Consider the following 19,200-nt stretch of genomic DNA (forward strand, 5'->3'; position numbering starts at 1 on the left):
ATAGTTACATTCTCTTAATGAATAGAGGGATTTGTTCTAATAGTGTTTGTAAATAGGATATCATGTCTGCATCTTGTACAGCAAATAACCACTAGGAAGAGAGTATGCAACGTGTTAATTATTGAAACTGTTCTACCAATTTGATTTGAAACTGTCTCATTGCTATTTGTTTCTCAATAAAATTATGGAAAAAAATAAATTAACTGGCTAAATGAACCCAGTTTTAATATCTGAATCTTAAAAAAAGAACCTTCTACATAAGATATTCCAATATAAACACAACAGAGATGATCTTACCACTCTCTAATTTTTCAGGACACAACTCTGACGTATGGTTCCCTTCAGCAATGTAAACTGGGAAACTTGAGCACTCTAGGAAGAGCTGACAGGCAGCAAGGAAGGCAGAGAGGTACTCTTTGGCAGGTTTTTGTTTACACGTGTTACTGTCTTTTACATCTCCTTGTGAATCCTTGTCCCATTCTGGAGTCCCTGCGTGCATTCGACTGAGATCCCCCTGTTCTGTGGCCAGTGTCTGAGATAAAGAGCTACTTGGAATGACGTAGAGGCTGATGAGCCTGGTAAGAAACTGTTGGACGTATTCCAAACAACACTGCATTGCCGTCTTCTGGGCCGTCTTCCCACTGCGGGCCGCGGACCCCTGAGACGACATGGAAGGCGGCTGGATGACCGTTTCCTCAGACCCCACGGTGGATGCCGTTTCTGTCTCGGAGGACGTGCTACCAACTGGGATGGTAGTTGCTCCCGGCCCTTCACTGAGCTCTCTGTCAATGTCGTCAGTTCGGTCTGCTTGATACTGTATAAACTCAGTGAAGCCACTTTCTGATGAACGACTACTTGGTGGGTTTTCTCCATCTTCAAACACTTCAGTAGGATTCTCCAGAGAAACTGATGGTACCTGACAGATTTTTTAAAAAGCAAAAGGTTGACTATATACATGTATGTGCATTAGGAATGAGAAATGGTCAAAAAAAAAAAAAAAAAAAAGGAATAAGAAGTGGTCATTTTTTGGGAAAGTTTTAGATATAGACAGTTTAATTTACATTTTGTTGAATTTGAAAACAGTTCATACGCTGATTCATGTTTATGATAATCAAAAGTACTGATGTGGTTCTAATGCGCACAGAAATATTTATACGTTTACCAAGTGTTTACTATTCATCATATGTATCACCGGGTTAGGATCTTTAGGGTATGTACTTTTGGTTTAAAATGTCTAACAATTTACTTCATCTACTCCATGAAATTATTTTAGTGTCGAAACCATACAAAGAAAGGAACATGAAGGTTAAAAATGACACTTTTAAAATTACAAATAAAATCAGTAGAGTAACTGTGAACTTCGGCTAAAATGTGGAATACTAGTGTAATGTTTGTTATTACTTTTACAATCTTTTACAGAACAGTAACTGATCCAGCATGTGCCAGACATTGTAGTAGGTAGCAGATAAAGAGGAATAGTATAATTTAGAGGGGAACAGACAATTATAATACAAACTAGTTCCAAGAATTCAACTAGAATATATTAATCTTTCTCTTTGTAAAAAAAGGATAGGTACAATCATCAAGGATACTGTCTCCCGTTGTTTAAATAAACAAAGATGTACATTATCACAATTCCTTGGGTGACGGGGTCAGAATAGAATTTGAATAGATTACGGAAGTTGATTCTTATCAATACATGAATTAAACACCCTGCTGCCCAAAGCTGTGCCATACCTAATATGTCCCCTGCTTCAGTGAAGGACACCATCATTCATCAAAGCCAGTCAGGCAAGAGACTCAGGAGTCACTCTTGGTGCCTGCATTACCTCTCCAGCCCTCCCCATCTCTCCCATATCACTAGTGTGGCAAGGGTGGGGGCCCCACATCCACCAGATTTCTAATGCTCACAGCATAAATTTGGTGAGTCATTTAAGCTCTCCAAACCTCAGTTTTCTGTTTGTATAGAGTAGCTCCCCCATCCATGGGGGCTATGATGCAGGACTCCTAGTGATGTCTGAAAATATGGATAGTACTGAAGCTTACATATACTGCTTTTTTCTATATACACATACCTATGATAAAGCTTACAAGTTAGGCATAATATGAATTAATCACATAAAAGAATGATGCCAATATACTTAATAGAAGTTATACAAATACGGGGTCTCTTGCTCTCAAAATATGTAAATGCGCTGTGCTCATCCTTCTCCTTGTGATGAGTTAACATGGTACAACACCTACGTGATGACATGAAATGACATGAAAGATGTAGGCTTTGAGCTACACAAGGGTCTCCTGAACAAAAGCAATCTGTCTGATAACCAAAACAGCTACTAATTGACTGACGAGTAAGACTGCACACAGCGTGACACACTAGACAAAGAGATGATTCACACACAGGCAGTAGAGAGCAGGATGGTGTGAGATTTAACCCTAACACTCAGAACAGCACATAACTTACACCGTATGAAACTTTTCTAAAATTTTCCATTTAATATATTAGGACCATTGTTGACCATGAGTATCTAAAACTACAAAGAGAAACTATGGATACGAGGACCGCTATAATTGAGACGACAATAATTCCTACATTTTACATTTGTTATGAGGATTAAATAATGGTACAGGCACCTGGCACCATGCTTGGCATGTTGTATACCCTCAATACATACAAGTGATCACTCGTTATCTTTACTAATCTACTACTGAATTTTTATCTGTCTTCCTAAATGCCCGCTAGCCCATCCATTTCTCTCTACCACCCCATCTTGTTAGGACAAACACCAGCACCTCTCACCTGCACTACTGCAGGTCTCCCCACATCCATTTTTGTTTCTCAGATCCATATTCCACACTGCAGCCAGAGAAATTTTTCTAATACACAAATCTGATTATGTCACTTGCCTTTTTCCCTTCAGTGTCTTCCCAATGCTCCTAAGATAAAGAATAAAAGCCTCAGTATGGTGAACAAGGCTCTGCAGTCCCTGGCTTCTGTGTCTCTCAAAGCTGCCTCGCCCACCTGCGCTGTGTTCCTTTGGTCTCAGTCTTCATAAACGCTCCTCTCTCAGACCCAGGCACTAGTCCTCCTCACCGCTACCCACTAACTCTCCAGCGCTTCTCTTACACATTCCTTCCTCAAGAAAGCTTCATTAGCCTTCAGCCGCGGCCAGGTCAGCCCATTTTCCACAATCCTCTCCATGCTTTCTTTTACACATTAATTGGAACTATAGTGAAGACTGCAATCACTTTTGTTTTATGTGTCTTCCAACTAGGAAGAAAGGGTTGAGAAGCCAGAGATTGCCTAATTTGCGTCTTTATTTGAAAGGTAAGAAAACTGAGGCTCAGTGAGGTTAAAAAAAAAAAAAAAAAAGTGTGCCCAAGGTTATGAAGATAAGCTTAGCAGCTAATAGAAGAACTCAGACTAGGCAACTGTAAACTTTTTGCACCACAGGATATCAGAATAACAGGAGCTTTCCACATTATTCCAGAGTTTAGAGGCAACTATCAAAACTGCATTTATTTGCCAAGTTTTTCTTTTGAAAAGTTAGTGATCATTTAAAATTATGTACTCAAAAAAACATTTAGATGATAAAACTATCATTAATTTATTATTATAAAATAATTTCCATATTAACATTCTGTAAAAGAATCATCAAATAATGGGTGATATTAATTTAACTGAATTCAAGCTACGAATCAGTTGAATTTGTAAACATTTATTTACTGGTATGGACTATATTACATATAATTATTTTATAATAAAATGTCTTTTTGAAAATAGAAATAATGTTTGGGCATTTGAGCATAGAGATCTAATATACTGAACTTATGAAAATGCACTATGTGCACAGAATCAAATTAGATTTGAAAGAAATTATCAGTCTTTTACTTATACTTTCCAAAAAAAGAAACATAGAAAACAGCCTTTAAATGAGATCATTTTAGGGCTGGCCAGATAGCTCAGCAGACTAAAGAGCCTTCTTAGGTAGGCGCAGGGTCTGGGGTTCTATCCCCGGCGTGCCATGCTGGCCCTGCCCCTGGGGCACGCTGAGGTGGCGACTGAGCCTGGGCATGGTGGCACACACCTGTAATCCCAGCGCTTAGGAGGCTGAAAACAGGAGGATCACTATGAGTCTGATCTGTGTAGTAAGACCCTGTACTAAATGCATAAATAAATGAGATCATTTTCAAAGATCTAAGTAAAGACAATGTCATCATATTTCAGTAAAAAACAAGAGAAAAATATATATGGCCTGGGCATAGAAGAAAACCAGAGACAGAAAAAGCATGCTCTAAGGTTAATGACATTATTTCATTTTATTTTATTTTTTCTTATGTTTGGTACTTTGGGACAGGGTCTCGATATGTAGTTCAGGCTGGTTCTAAACTATGTAGTGCAGGCTAGCTTTAAACTCAGCGAAATCCTCCTGCCTCAGCCTCTGAGTGTTGAGATTTCAGGCATGTGCCACAATGCCTAGCCTGACATTATAATTTAAAAAGAGAACATTTTGTCACTCATTTAACACAAGTGGATGCTACCTTGTACCTTATCTATCACCATCATCAGGGTCTTCGGGTGTCTTCAGTAAATCTTCAGATCTGAATATGCTACTGCAAAGACACTAAGAGCCTTGCTTCCCCTTCTTCCACTAATTTCATTCAAATGAAAATCAAAACTTCAGTACTAGTTATTATCTATTTTAATTTTCTAAGAAAACCTTAGGAATATACTTTAAGAAAAAACAATGCAAAAAAGTAAATTTTTCAGCAGTGGTGATATTAAGATGTGTTACATATCACTTTTAATGACAGGATGGAAGGAAAATAAGGGTGATTTTGTTTTAGGAAGGCTAATCCTGAAGCACATTTACACTAGCCGTGTCAGTGACTTCACTTTGTGGGAAGAGCAACACATTTAGCTGAGCCAAGAAAAGCGCTCTAGGATTAATACTCAATAGGAAAGGTTAAGTGAGATAGTCCAAAACATATTTTGCCTATCTGGGAAAAGACATATAAAGTGGGGGGAAACAAACAGGCAATAATCTAATACTGTTTTCTTAAACTTTTAAATCTTTGTTTTAACATAGTGGTAGTGTGCTTAAAGTTAATGTAATCATTATATAATTCAATTGAATGCTCTCATTCACAATCATCAAAATATGTGGTTATAAACCTGAGAGCTTTTAAATTATTGATTTTCCTGTGTTTAGGTATGTTAGTGGTGTCAGATATTAAAATTATAAAAGTTTAATTCTAATCAACTTCATACAGACAGTGTTAAGCATCCAGTTGACTGAGGACAATAAAAACATACTAGAATTTAAGATCAAGAAAAAAATCAGATACGAAAAGGACCAGTGACGTTGGGACACAGACCTGTGGTTAATGTGGCAGCCATATTAGTGGCAAACACTTGACATGTGGATAGACTGACTGAGAAACTAAATTTTTAATTCTACTTAACTTTAAAAATTGATAATTTAGTTATCAGAAAAAGAAGCATATTTGGAATAACTTCTCTATGTAACTTTGATTTTTCAAATGTAAACTTAAAAAATTCAATACAGATAAAGTATTTCTGTTAAAATATAGCATCTGAAGATACACTGTAAGTATAAAATATTACTATACTTCGAAGACAGTAAATAAAAAGTAAATTTTTTCAAACTAGTTTTGTATATATGGTCAAATTTATACAGATTACATGTTGAAACAATAGTGCATTGCCACACTGGGTTAAGTAAAATATAATTAAAAATAATTTCACATGTTTTTTACTTTTTAAATTTAGCTACCAGAAAATTTAAAATTATGTATGTCACTCATATTACATGTGCATTGAAAAGTACTAATATAGCCATTAAACTGCACTTTGGCCGAAAACTGGCACTATGGTCTACTGCGGCACCACCTGGAACTAAGAAAGATTCACTGATATTTTAATGCCCATGCACAAGTAATTTAACTCAGAAACTCTGTTTTGAAGAACTTCAAGGTCTACTACCAAACAATAAGAGCTAAGCTTACCTTTTTGTCTTCCCATTCTTTGACTGTGCTGTTCTGCCCACCGGGAAACTGCAACACGCCTCCAGTACCAGCAGACAACAGGGGAGGCTGAACCTTACTGAGGATCTTCGAGCAGAGCCTGAGCGCGTCCGTGAGCTCAGATGCACGCAGTGTCTGCAGGTGGCTTGTCAAGGCAGCAACCATCCTGAGCAGCAACTGGGGCAGGTGCTCTGTCTGGATTTCAATGTACGTCTCCTGGAAATAAAAGTGAAATGAAAGATAATTATGCAATTTATATCCTAAAAGTTATTTATATTTTAATCTGAACAAGGCAATAATTTTACTCGTGTAACAGGTATCATGCTCTTAATTAGCACTATATAGTTATTTTATTGATGGCTTATAAAATTTCTACTCCCAAATTTTCAATTTAACTAATTTAAAGCATATATTGTTAAAACATTTTATCTGCTAATATTACAGAAATAGTAATGTTAACAAAAGTGAATGAAATCAGTTAAAAACAGGCCAAATGTCATACCTGACACAGCACCCTCATACTTCTAGTAGGCTTCAAAGTGAGAAAGCACAGAATTGAGGAGAGAAAACATAAGAGGAAAAGATTTCCAACAGTCTTAATAGAAAAAAAATCATTAATAAAAAATGCAGTATTAGGCCAATGTAGTAAACACAATTTTATAGCATGCAATTAGAAAGTATATTCTATATATTAAATATGTCAAATGATAAAACACTTGGAACATTTTATGGAAAAAAGCTATACCATAGAGAAGAAAATCAATTTAGTTTTAAAGATGAAATTTATCACCTATGAAATATTTAAACTATGTTCTTCAATTTCCTTGATTTTTTTTTTTTTTTTAACCAAGGTGGTCTTACCAAAGAAACTATATCCAACAAAAAATCCACCAGTAAGCAGAAATTGGTCAGCTGTAATTCAGATGACTCACTACTATCTCCAGGCCCAATCTGAAGTCTGGTGTGCAGTGTCCTCCTGAAAGAATAAAATTCCCTTTATCAAGTCCTCTCTCAAGTGACGGGAGTCCTTGCGAAACATCACATTCCTAATCAGGTCAAGACAACAATGGGTCACAACATTAATGTTCCTGTGATCATACAGTCCCGTTACAGCACTGGACCTCCACTGGGAGAATTCTCAATCTGGTTAAGCCAGATTCCTAGGCCTAACCTCTCCCTGCAATGTCTCTCTTTTACTTTCAAATTTTTCAGGATGGATCTCACTTTTTGAGACTTGTTTCTCATTGCTCACAATAATGAATCTCTTAGTTAACAAGGATGGTTTGCTATTTGCATGAAAACGTTAGGGCCTTTATTTTTACCATTTTGTTTTCTTGGACTATCATCCTTCTGAAGCTTCATTTTCTTATATCCAGCATTTATCTGTCCTGAGATCAAAGGTACCTCCTCCAGGAAGTCTCTGCTAATCCATGCAGAGATTATTTCCTTAACAAACATCCACTATCAGATTAATCCTGTGTGACTACACATTGTACCACTCTCTGAAGACACAAAGTAAGACCATGGTGCTGTCCCTGAACAGTGAGAAATATAATTATATAGATAAATGAATACAACAATGTGACAATAATTTTGATGGGAGATTTGAGAAAGTCGAGAGGTATAGGTCTTTCCTAGATGGGAACAAGGGTAGAATATTTTACAAAGAACAGCATGAGTGAAGGCCTAATGATACGAAAGTTTACATGTGCTCTGGGGCTAATTCAGGTTAGTTCAAGAAGCATGGGTGTGAGTTTGTGGACATAGACACGTGGTAGGGTAGATGTGTGCTTGTAAACACAGAAACTGAAAATCCAAGGCAGAGTTAGGTGGTAAAAAAAATACTCATAATTGCTCTAATTCTTAAATTTCATTCTCTCAGGGAGGCATCTGCAACTTTAAACTTAATACTAAGAACAAGCACATGTGTACTTTACTTGCCCCACAGTCAGGCCGGTGGAGGGAAGGACTTCTCGACATGCCTAGCACAATGCTGTCAGGAAGGCGCTTAACACCTGCCAACTGGGCACCCAATAGCTTTCGAAATCATTGAAGGAATACACGTAAAACAGAATTTACTGCTAAACATATTTGCTTCTACAATTCATGAAGCTTGAGAGGTTAACTTGATTCTAAAAAAAAATTGGTACAGAATCCAAACAGATTTCTCTCCAGGTCACTTGTATCCTAGGGCTTTAAACCCTTCTTTTGGCTTTATATATTAAAGGGTGGAGGACCTTTATCATTCTACAGTGATAATATGAACTAGTCCTGTGGCTGTGAAATACAGAAGTACACAGGAGGCTTGTTACTAACGGTGGGAACATCTTTCTGGAAGTGTGTCGAGGCAGCAGTACACACGTATTGCTTCTCTATGCCAAAGGCAAGTGAGAGTCCCACACACTGCAGAGGTAAGGGTCTTTCATCTTATGCTGCTGAATGAATGACTCATCTCTGAGCTCTCTTCCAATTGGTGGGTGACACAGTTAATGATTCTTATATGCTAGAGTGACAAGGTAGAGTCAGATTACAGCTACAAAACAATAGTTCTCAATAGCAGTAGGATTGATAAAAGAACATTTTTGTGATTAAGCAATTTAAAAAATTAGCTTTGGATATTAAAACAAATGAAATAGTTCAACTTACCTACAACATTCTTCAAACCAACATGCAACATAATCCCACATATAATAGGGTTCAAAGGAATTAAAGAGAAGGTTGGCAGTTTTAATCAGCTCTGCTGTTTTCTTATTTTCCCTTAGTTTACTAAAGAAAACAAAACAAAACAAAAACTAAAAGAGTATCAATTTTTTCCCCAAATTCAACTTGAAGTGCAATATCATCAAGGCGGTGCAAATTCCTAGGTGGCTGCTAGAAAATATGCTAGTGGGCACATTACAACAAATAGTTGTCATCTATTTTATTCTCTTGCTGTCTGTGGAATTATTCTTACAAACTAGAGTTTTCAGAACTCAAATACATAACTGAAATTAGAACTTAGCCTTACATAATAAAACCACAAAGGAACAGGAAGATCTTTCTGAACTCTTAAGTGCACAGTATTAATCTGACATTAAATTGGTATGCTTCCCACAGCACATATAAAGGAAGTAATGATTTGATTTTGACAGTCTTGTTTCTAAAGAATTTTGCTTCCTTCCCTATGTTGTTCAGGATTTTCTTAATAAAGTTTATTTTGACTGGTTTCACTCAACTTATTACTCTTACTTTAAAAAATAGTAAAAAGCACTATTATTATAAATAGCTATTACTGAAATTCCAACAGGGAAAAATAATTCTGTTGTTTCAAATGATTACCATTTAATCTATTATCTATTTTCGCTTTCTACCCTCTCTAACAAAACAATGACAACTGTGTCTACTTCTTAGCTAGTTACCAATATCAGTAGATGTACATGCTGGGGATCAAACCCAGGGCCTCGCGCATGCTAGGCAAGAGCTTGTCTTTACATAATGAGGTGTCACTACGGGTAATATAAATTCTTAGGCTGATAATACTAGAAGTGATCTGTTTAGAGTAAAGCAGAAAAGAAGACGACTCTGTTAGCATGTCTCTAGCCCGCCTTAAGAGAGCAAGACATGCTAGTGTCACATGACTTGTCCTGGGCACTCAAAATAAATACATGTATGTTATAGAATGACTATAACTTAAAGAAATTCAGTGGTCTTTCATCACTGAACAATGATCTTTTTCAAGTCTTTTTCTAATCTATGATTTGGCTTCCTGGGTGTGATAAACCACCAAGAGGCACTAGCCTAGCAACAACCAGGACTGCTCAGCAAACATGGTACAACTTCCATTATTAACTGTTGTGGCCATCTCCTGCAAGTTTGGTAAATGAAATCATATTTCTGGGGTTGATAGGTCCACTGCTAAAGTTTTCTAAACTGGTGAGATTAAGAACCCACCCTGGAACATGGCGGTTATGCGGTCATGCTTAACGTGTCTACCTAAGTGATGAGTGAGTCATATTTCATTTTACAAAAAAAATGATAAATCAACTTTATTCATTAGATCACAAACCATAGAGAATAAAATCTCCAGTTATTACTAATACTGCAAATTACATTAAGTGAATGTATAGAGTAGTAGCTGCTTTATTGCTACTGAGAACATCTTTATGCCATGCTTTTGTGTTTTTATGTTTTGTAGTCTACCTGCTTAACTGAGCGTGATCCTTGCTGAACGGCGGTTCCATCTGAAGATCTAACTCTGCTTTGCATTGGTAATACAATGTTCTAAACACCTCAATTAGCACATCTTCTAGAATTACGGGTCCTAAAAGTAATACGCAAAGTGAAGATAGTAATCAGAATAGGAAAATCATGATTTAAAATTTTCCCAAATAAAAGACATTTTAAAACAAGCACTTAGAAGTAATTTTCAGAAGCTAAATTAAACACATTTTGAGAAGCTTTTAAATAACTGAAAAGTGACCATTTAAAGTATAGATGTATACAACAGAACTGATAAAGTCAGGGAAATAGGTTTCATCAGTTTATAGCTCTGTTACCTTGGACAAGTTATTTACACTTTTCTGAGCTCTGGTTTTCTCATCCAGAATGAGAATAATAAGTTTATATAACAGTTTAAAAGATTAAGAAAAATATTTATAAGGATAGCATAGTTTCTAGAATTTAATGATTATTCAGTAAATGCTATTGCTACTGCACTATTACTGTGCAGATTTTAATTCTAAAATTGCATAAGGCTAAATTTTATTTGCTGTAACACAGTCCAATTTCCTTTGAAAAACTTTCTCAGGTTCCATTGTGTAATGGTTAGCACTCTGGACTCTGAAAAAATCACTCAGTCTTGCTTACTATCATATAACACCTAAGCAATAAACTTGCCAAAGCCATTAATATAACTTGATAATCTTATACTTTAGATATTTTATATTTTCATTTTTCCTTGGTGAACTTTAGCAATCTGCTCAAACATTGGAATATAACTTGAAAAATTGCATGTTTTCATTTTATTGTGAATATTTGCTTTCTTAATTTCTATCTTATATTTAGCTTTCCAGTAGATCTAATATGTAATTAATAAACAATGAGAAAAGACAAAAGGGGTTATGGGGAAGAGGAAGAATATAAACCAAATATTTATGCTCAAGTCCTTAAATTCTGTGACCTCTTAAGTTATGACAGCTCATATATGTCAGTTTCAGTAACTAAATGCAGATTAGGAGGAGCTTAGCCATGTTTAGAGTTTCTGCTACATATACAGTACATACAAGGCATGAGGAATGGAAACATATAAGCTGTATGTATACTGTATCTTCTTAATTTTGCAAGCTTTTAGGTAAGAAATTGTTTTTGTTTTTCTAGGTAAGAAATTGTTAAGGACCTGTATTTAAAAGCTATTTCAAAACACAGCAATTTTTCTAATGACTTAATCTTATTTTTATGACAAAACAAGACAAAACCACTTCATGTCATCATATCCCTTGGGATAGTTGTATATATTACCTAGCTCAGGTTTGTCCAGCAAACTGATTAAAATACGGAAAGGTTTTAGATCCTGCGTTAGAGTGCTCTCTTCTCCAAATCCATTCACTTTCAAGATTCCCACCATTGCCTTTAAAAGGGAAATATGTACTTGTCATTTTGTAAACAGATTGAAATAATTACTTCACAAGAAAACATACTTTTAAATATAACCATAAGTGATGCAAATTTACATCCCCCATCATTTTTCTGAAGGCTTCTTCCTCTACTACAAAGAAAAATTTTATATTTGTCTGTCTGAAGAGAAGGAAAAGTGCTTAAATCTTCCTTAGGGAAAACAGAGAAGAGTCCAAAAAATATCAAGAAAGGTATACTCATAAATACCATCTACTTTCAAGATGGAAACATTTGCTTAGCATCATGAGCCCCAAATCACGTAACTTCATCAAAGTAATATCTACTAATTATGCAATTATTTCACCATTAATGACTTCAAACTCAGTATGTAACTAGGCTTTTAAAAATGCCTCCAATATTTTGAGACAACTTGAAAATGTAAGTGAAGATAAAATATTATGAAATAAGTATATGGATGATGTTAACATTTCCATTACAATAACAGTTTTACCACAATTAGATTCCTACTACAGTCCAAATTCTGGCTTCCTAGGAAATAATTTAGGCCATACTCCACTTTTAGAAAAGCTCGGGGCCAGGGAGATAGCTCAGTAGAATAAGTGCTTGACTGGCAAGTGCAAGGGCCTGAGTTCAATCCCTGGTTCCTCCAAAAAAAATTTAAAAAAAAGAAGAAGAAAAGAAAAGCTCCAATGTTTATAGGGCACACAGGTAAGAAGTTAACTATGTTTTAGTAAAACACAAAAACAACTAAGAAAAGAAACAGCTCTAGCTTTACAAGAGTCCAGCTTATGATTATCATTTTAATTTAGCTATTTGCTGGTTATGTTCCTCTTAGTGTTTAAGTCTTGTCTCCATCCCTTCAACTATAAATTTAAGACACAACTCTCATACTTAAGTAGCTAGTATAAGTAAGTATGAAGTAACAAGTAACTAGTTACACTTAAGTAACTAGTGGTTTGCGAGTAAGCAGATAATGAAAGCATTTATTACCTGGACCAACAATTCTTTTGAAAAGGTAGTGAAATAGTACGTGGCATGTTCTTCAGGATTACTGTGTCTTGTACTTCTGGGTCCTACGATAGTACCGTTGTTATCAAAACCTCCACAGAAATAAATTGCAAATGAATTAAAATTGAATCCTCAAAACTGTTTTTCACTAAATACCAGAACAGCAAATATCTCAAAAGCAGCACCAACACTTACCAATTAGTAGCCCATTCAGTGTCAGCAAGAGAGATCATTTCGGATAGTTTAATAAAGGGAAACCAATTCAGTACCTAAGTATCACAGTATTCTTCCCAAATTATCCTGTCCTCCAACCCCCATCTCACCACAGTACAATAAATGAAGATGGAAATCATACAAAGGATATGGGGTCCTCTCATTCTATGCAGTAAGGAGTTGGGAGGACAGGCCACACACTGATAAAAGCATAGGAAACCTAAATGTACACAATGTTTTACTGCCTCAGCAGGAGCCTGGGACCATGTGAGAGCTAGTGGGACTTATTAATTCAAATTCCTTTGATGACTTGAAAGTTTTAGAAATTTTGTTATTTTAATTATTAACTTACTCTTCATTTTCAAATTTATAGTGTAATAACTTCAATTTATGAGAAAAAAATCTCATCATGTGACCACATGGATTCAAATAACTTCTTCAACTAAAAAGGTTTTGAAATTTCATTAATAATTATATTTTTTGTCCATTTACAGAAAAAGATTTAGTTTTTTAAAACTCACAACATACAAAACTCAGTAATACTTACGTATGACAAATCTTTCTCCTTTTTTCTAAATTATGACTATGTATATGAAACACCTACCAAGAAGCCAAGCATAAAGTCTTCGGTTCAGGGACATGTCCCTCCTCAGTACTACATGCAGGGCTGCTGACAATATCCTGATCATGTCTGGTCGAGTGGCCTGAAGAGATTCAAAATACGATGGTGTACTTCATCAGACACAAAAGTACATTATTATTTTTCTTCTTTTATAATGTATAAGCAATTCAATTATTATCTTAAGAGTATAAATATCAGACTTTCAAGTCTGATTTCCATGAAATAAGTAAAAAAAATTCAACATTTCATCTACAGTGTAACAGCAATCTTACTTTTGGAAATAAAATGAAAATTATTAAATTATAAATATAATCAATACTCCATAAATTTGTTATATGCAAACATATACAAAGGTACAGAGGAAAACAAGGATGATCATGATCTTTAATCTTAGGTAATCGAAAGATTTGGTACAGTAAGGGGGAGAAGAGCATTAGAACTGGGTACAGTAATCAGAGAGAAAAACACAGTACTAGAATTAGAAGAGTATTATAAGCAGGTGTTTACCTATTAATGTAGCTACTGTTTTTCAAAAACAAATTACAGAGCATAAAGTCTGAGATAATCTTGGCAGGTGAGAATACAGACAAAGTAGCAAAGTACTAAAAGAAGAACAAGCACCAATCCAAGGATGTCACAAATTAAATTCTTATCAACTTAAGACTACATGCTGATGAGGAATTCAAGGGTGGGACTCCTAGTACCAAACACTGGAAAGCAAGAAATTTCAAAAGCAAGAGTCAGTCACATTTGATAAAGAGCCAGATAATACACATTTTAGGTTTTGGACTACATACACCTCTTCGGCATATTTTTCTCTTTCAAGCCTTTCAAACAAAGCATGGCTATTTTTTGGGTTAATATTGGTCATTAATGTTTTACCTGACTCATGTGGAAGGGAAAACAGAACAGTATGAGGTCCAGCGTACTTCTCTGCACAAGGACACTTGAGTCTTGCACTGAAGTACTTACTGCTTCTACCTGAAAGGAAGAGAGCCTTTAACATCGATTGCCTACTATGCTAGGAATTTTTTGCCATGAGAATGTTAACTCTTTATATTCTCTAACAAATAAAGTGTGCTTCTAAGGATCATGCAGTGCTAAAGTGGGGAAGTTCTGATGATTTTTATCCCAACTCAGTCCCAACTTGTCTACAAAAACATCTGTATGTAAATGTTTATAGTAGCTTTACTTAGTGTTGTTCTAAATGGTATACAAATGAAACGTCCAGTATTAAGTGATGAATGAACAACCAAATGGTGGCACTGTCATACAACAGAATATGTACCAATATAAAGAAACAAATTTCAAACTTATCATGAAAAATAAAGGACACTATACTTGAAGACTATGTGCAGTATAATTCTATTTATGTAACTTCCAACAAATAGCAAAATTAAAGAGACAGAAAAAAGAATATTGTTTGCAAAGATCTGGAAGTACAGTGGAAGAAGACTTGACCACAAAGTTCATAGAAATTTTGGAGTGATATAATTTTTTGTATTCTGATCATGGTAGCTGTTCCAGGACTATAGCTTACCAAAATTCATGCAACTATATTTGTAAAAGGATTAATTTTAGTGAACATGAATTATACTTTAATAAATCTAACAAAAAGTGATGGTATGTGGGGACAAACAATGAGTAAAAATGAATATAAATTAAATACAAAATACATTTATATAGTATAAATATAATAAATGTGGCTATGCTATGTACTGTCTGCTCAATAAGACAGTAGTCACAAAAACCCATTACTTTGCTTGAACAAATGAAGATGACAAAAATACATAATATCTTTTCATAAATAGTTAAGCTTTTAAAATCAGTAATTTTTTAAAAGTTATTGATTTAGTTTTCCTTGAAAAAATACAAACTCCCTGAAAACACGAACTTCGTTCGCTTTATGATCTTCAATATCCATCTGGAATAGTACTTAGCTCTAAAGTAGTATTTGGGATGTGAGCAACCATACTTTTGAACTTACCATTAGCTCAATATCACTGCCAATTATATAAAGCTGATCTTCCATAGAAAGCTTCCTATTCAGATGGGCAAGGACATATGTGATGCCAGGAAGACGAACAGCAGGACTGGTAAGAAGACTGCCCCAAAGGGCACTGTAGAATGCTGACTGGTCCACTGCAGAAGCAACCTTTTCCAACAATGTATTCGTTCTGAGGTTTAAAATAAAAGTGTATGAGGGCTGGCAAGATAGCTCAGTAGTCTAAAGCGCCTGCGTAGGCAAGCTTAGGCAAGCATGCAGGGACCTCAGTTCGATCCCCAGCACCACATGCCATGCCAGCCCCACCCCCGGGGTGGGCTGAGCTGACCATAAAAAAAATAATAAAATAAAATAAAATAAAATAAAATGTGTATGAGCAGAAACATTTAGTGTATTTTAAACTATACCATTATCATCTGCCAAATAATATAGCATGAGTCTTTTCCAAAAAGTGTATGAAAGCATCTGTGCTGCAGTCACCCCTGTGGCAGTCTGGAAGCAGAATATACTTTCCACACAGAGGACTGGATTTAAGTCCTCTCCCTACTATTTTCAAGCTGTATACTTTGAGGAAATCAATTCATCTTGAGATAGTTCAACTCATTTATATAATGAAAAGGATGACCAAAAAAACCCCACAAGACCTAACCGCAAGGTGTTGTTAAACTACTCTAAGCAATAAAAATACTATACAAATAATTTTTAGTTACACTAATATTATGGTTAGATTGTCTCTTGATTTTCTACAAAATCTTAAATCTATATTTTCAATCTGATACATTTTCAAATCTACTTTTTGAAATCACATTATATAGTTAACAATTATGTTGATGAATTAGATCTATGAAAAAATAAGGATGTGTTACTTTATCAAGTACTACATTAAAGATTACTTTTGTTTTTAACAATGCAATATGTAACAGGTTATTTCACTGTAATATAATGGAGTCAAAATAAGAGAATGAGTTCTAATTGTTGTGTCACTTAATACTGAGTGTAATCTCTTTGGGTCTCAATTTATACTGCATTAAAATTTTTACATAACACATTTATGAATGTTTTTAAAGGCTATATGTGGAATAACAATCAAGCTATCAGACAAATCATGGGATACTATAATCACAAAAATAATTATTTAACTTCTATCTTAAATTTTAATTATAGCTAAACTAGTACTGATTTGGCACTTCCCTTAAGAAAATCTAACAATTTAAAACAAAACTGACCTAAAAGTTAACTAAAATAATGTTATAAAGTTTTTAAGCAAATACATAATAGTTAAATTAATAAAAGTAAATAAACTGTTAGGAAAAATATTTTTTCAGTGTAGCTTAAAAGGGTAACCTAATGTTTTCAGAATTAGATTCCTACTATACTGTGAGAACAGCTGAGATACAACACAACAGAGCAACTGGTCAATACATTTACTTAAATTTAAATAATAGTCTACTTATAAAGTAAATTTGGCAATTTCTATTTCTGCAACTTCAACTCAATATAATTTTCTTCTAAAAATACTTAATTCCATCATGGATTGTCTATAAATCACTCAAGAAATAGTAGGCTTCAAATCGGATCTGATCACTTTCCTTGCGAAGTTAAAATTTCGAAAGTATCCATCTCACTAAGATAGTACTGCACTTCAGAATATGTGATTTCAGTCGTAGTAGACGATTCTCTTGCACTAACAATTTAAAAACTGTTGGCAGATGGGCCAATTTTCCATTTGTTTCCTTAACCTCAACGTCCCGTTTTATGTTTTGAATGACACGTGTGAGGAACTACAGGACTAAGTGATTTCATTACAGCAACACAATGAAATAGGTATGATGCTTTTTCGCAGGTGAGGAAACTGAACATAATTCAAAAATGCTAAAAATACAAAGTTCACAAAGTGTCTGTACCAGTTTTGATTTAAACCCAGGGACTGAAGTCTGAACTTCCACCACACTGTATTTTCAGTATGACACAGGTATGCTATGCATTTTATTGCCATTGAAATCTTAATGTTACATATTGAACTATCTACAATAATTGATTTTTGTGATGCTAGAACAAATTTAAAGATGCTTGCTGGCAAAGCCATCAGTCGGATTGCAGAGTTCCACCAAACACATCTCACCTCTCATAGTACTCTGATCCTTCTTCTAAGCCAGGGAGAATACCCGTTAGCAATCCTTGGAGACCAGGCTTCAGTGTTTTACCCAAGGGCAAGTAGTATATTTCATATAAACTTAGCAGTGTTGGTTTCACAGACATGGCAGCATTTGCAAGAAGAGGAAACAATCCAGAACTGTTTACATTTTTTTGTAAAGGAAAAGAGGAAAGAAACAGAATTATGTCAAAATATTAATTTTTATGCAATTATATGTGTATATAAACCTCTTTTTTGATGAAATACGTTGGACTGACTTCAAATGATATCTGTATACTGACAACTTCTATGAGGTGTGATTAAAAACTATAGTTATTATTTAAATTTAAAAATTATTAGAGTAAAAGATACACTGCCATTAATTCCCCTCAAAATATATTCCCTTATCTTTTAACTCACATACCCCATTGTTCTGGCCACTTTCTGAAGCAGTTCCTGAAGTCCTCTGTGTCATTAGGTGTGCTATCCCAGCTACCTCCTGAACTAAATCAAAACATTTACCTATTAAAGTCACTTGGCTTTAGGAAAGAGGCAGCAGCCGCGTGACAGCAGATCAGTGAATAAGGCGGTGAAGACACATGCAGCACTCTTCCCACCATGCCTTCCTTCCAGATGGTGCTCAGCAGCACCACGGACTGTATATTCTTTTTAATCTTATCTTATAAAGACAGTCATGAAAGAGAACTTCCAGAACTGTTTCAGAAGAGTGGCAAGAACAATGGCACAAGCATGCTCCAAGGGAGGGGCACTCATCTGAAGAGATTCATGGTGATTTATGGTACCCATAACACCCAATATTGTTGCACTAGAAGCTGTCATCTTATCAGAATTAACATCTGTCGATAGACCCGGAGCATAGGCCCAGCGACTGAGACAACCCGGGGCACGCCAGATCCTGAATAGACCAAGATTGCAGTCCCAGGCCCTGCGAGTGAGTGAGATGACCGGGGCCGTGGGATCCTGAATAGACCCAGAGCCCAGGCCCGGTGTGTGAGTGAGACGACCGAGGGCCGCGGGACCCTGAATAGACCCAGAGCCCAGGCCTGGGGAGTGAGTGAGACGACCTGGGGCCCGCGGGATCCTGAATAGACCCAGAGTGCAGGCCCGGTGTGTGAGTGAGACCACCCGGGGCCCACGGATCCTCATTCAACCCAGAGTGCGGGCCCAGCATGGAACCCTTCAGCAGAACTCCCGGCAAAGAGGCTAGAGGCAAGACCCACCCAGCTGATTCAGAAGCAGAACATCTTGCCAGAGAGACACAAAGGGTTCAACTCCAATGGCTGCAGCAGAAAGAAGTGAAGCACAGCAGCCAGATCCAAACAACACCTACCTGGAGGAATCCGAACTTCATAGATCCGGACCTGGTGTTAAGGTAATAACTCTATCTAAGCTCTACACCAAAGGTCAGAAGATAGTGGTATACAAAATGACAAAGAGAAGGAACAAAATGCAGTCTCAGGTCCTGAGTCCACCCAGTACAACTGCAGAAGACACTAGCACTGAGGAAATGGGAAATCACACCCCAGACATCTCTGA

General features: G+C 35.8%; 1 protein-coding gene across 6 annotated transcripts in view; it reads right to left on the reverse strand.

The window, feature by feature from the left end:
* Nucleotides 1–19,200, reverse strand: part of Dopey1 (dopey family member 1) — a 92,477-nt gene that overhangs the window by 43,461 nt on the left and 29,816 nt on the right. For all 6 annotated transcript variants that reach the window (XR_002820473.1, XM_023712013.1, XM_023712012.1 and 3 more), the window contains exons 4-14: nt 17,632–17,802; nt 15,492–15,681; nt 14,387–14,485; nt 13,487–13,586; nt 12,652–12,761; nt 11,545–11,653; nt 10,228–10,348; nt 8,695–8,814; nt 6,910–7,024; nt 6,031–6,264; nt 298–916 (exon numbers count right to left, since the gene is read on the reverse strand). Coding sequence is in view for 5 of the 6 variants with exons in the window: in XM_023712013.1 (XP_023567781.1) it covers nt 298–916; nt 6,031–6,264; nt 6,910–7,024; nt 8,695–8,814; nt 10,228–10,348; nt 11,545–11,653; nt 12,652–12,761; nt 13,487–13,586; nt 14,387–14,485; nt 15,492–15,681; nt 17,632–17,802 (1,988 nt within the window). In the remaining variant the exon portion in view is untranslated. The remainder of the gene's footprint in view (nt 1–297; nt 917–6,030; nt 6,265–6,909; nt 7,025–8,694; nt 8,815–10,227; nt 10,349–11,544; nt 11,654–12,651; nt 12,762–13,486; nt 13,587–14,386; nt 14,486–15,491; nt 15,682–17,631; nt 17,803–19,200) is intronic.

Source organism: Octodon degus, unplaced genomic scaffold (assembly GCF_000260255.1).
Source record: "Octodon degus isolate 3935 unplaced genomic scaffold, OctDeg1.0 scaffold00022, whole genome shotgun sequence".
NCBI lineage: Eukaryota > Metazoa > Chordata > Mammalia > Rodentia > Octodontidae > Octodon > Octodon degus.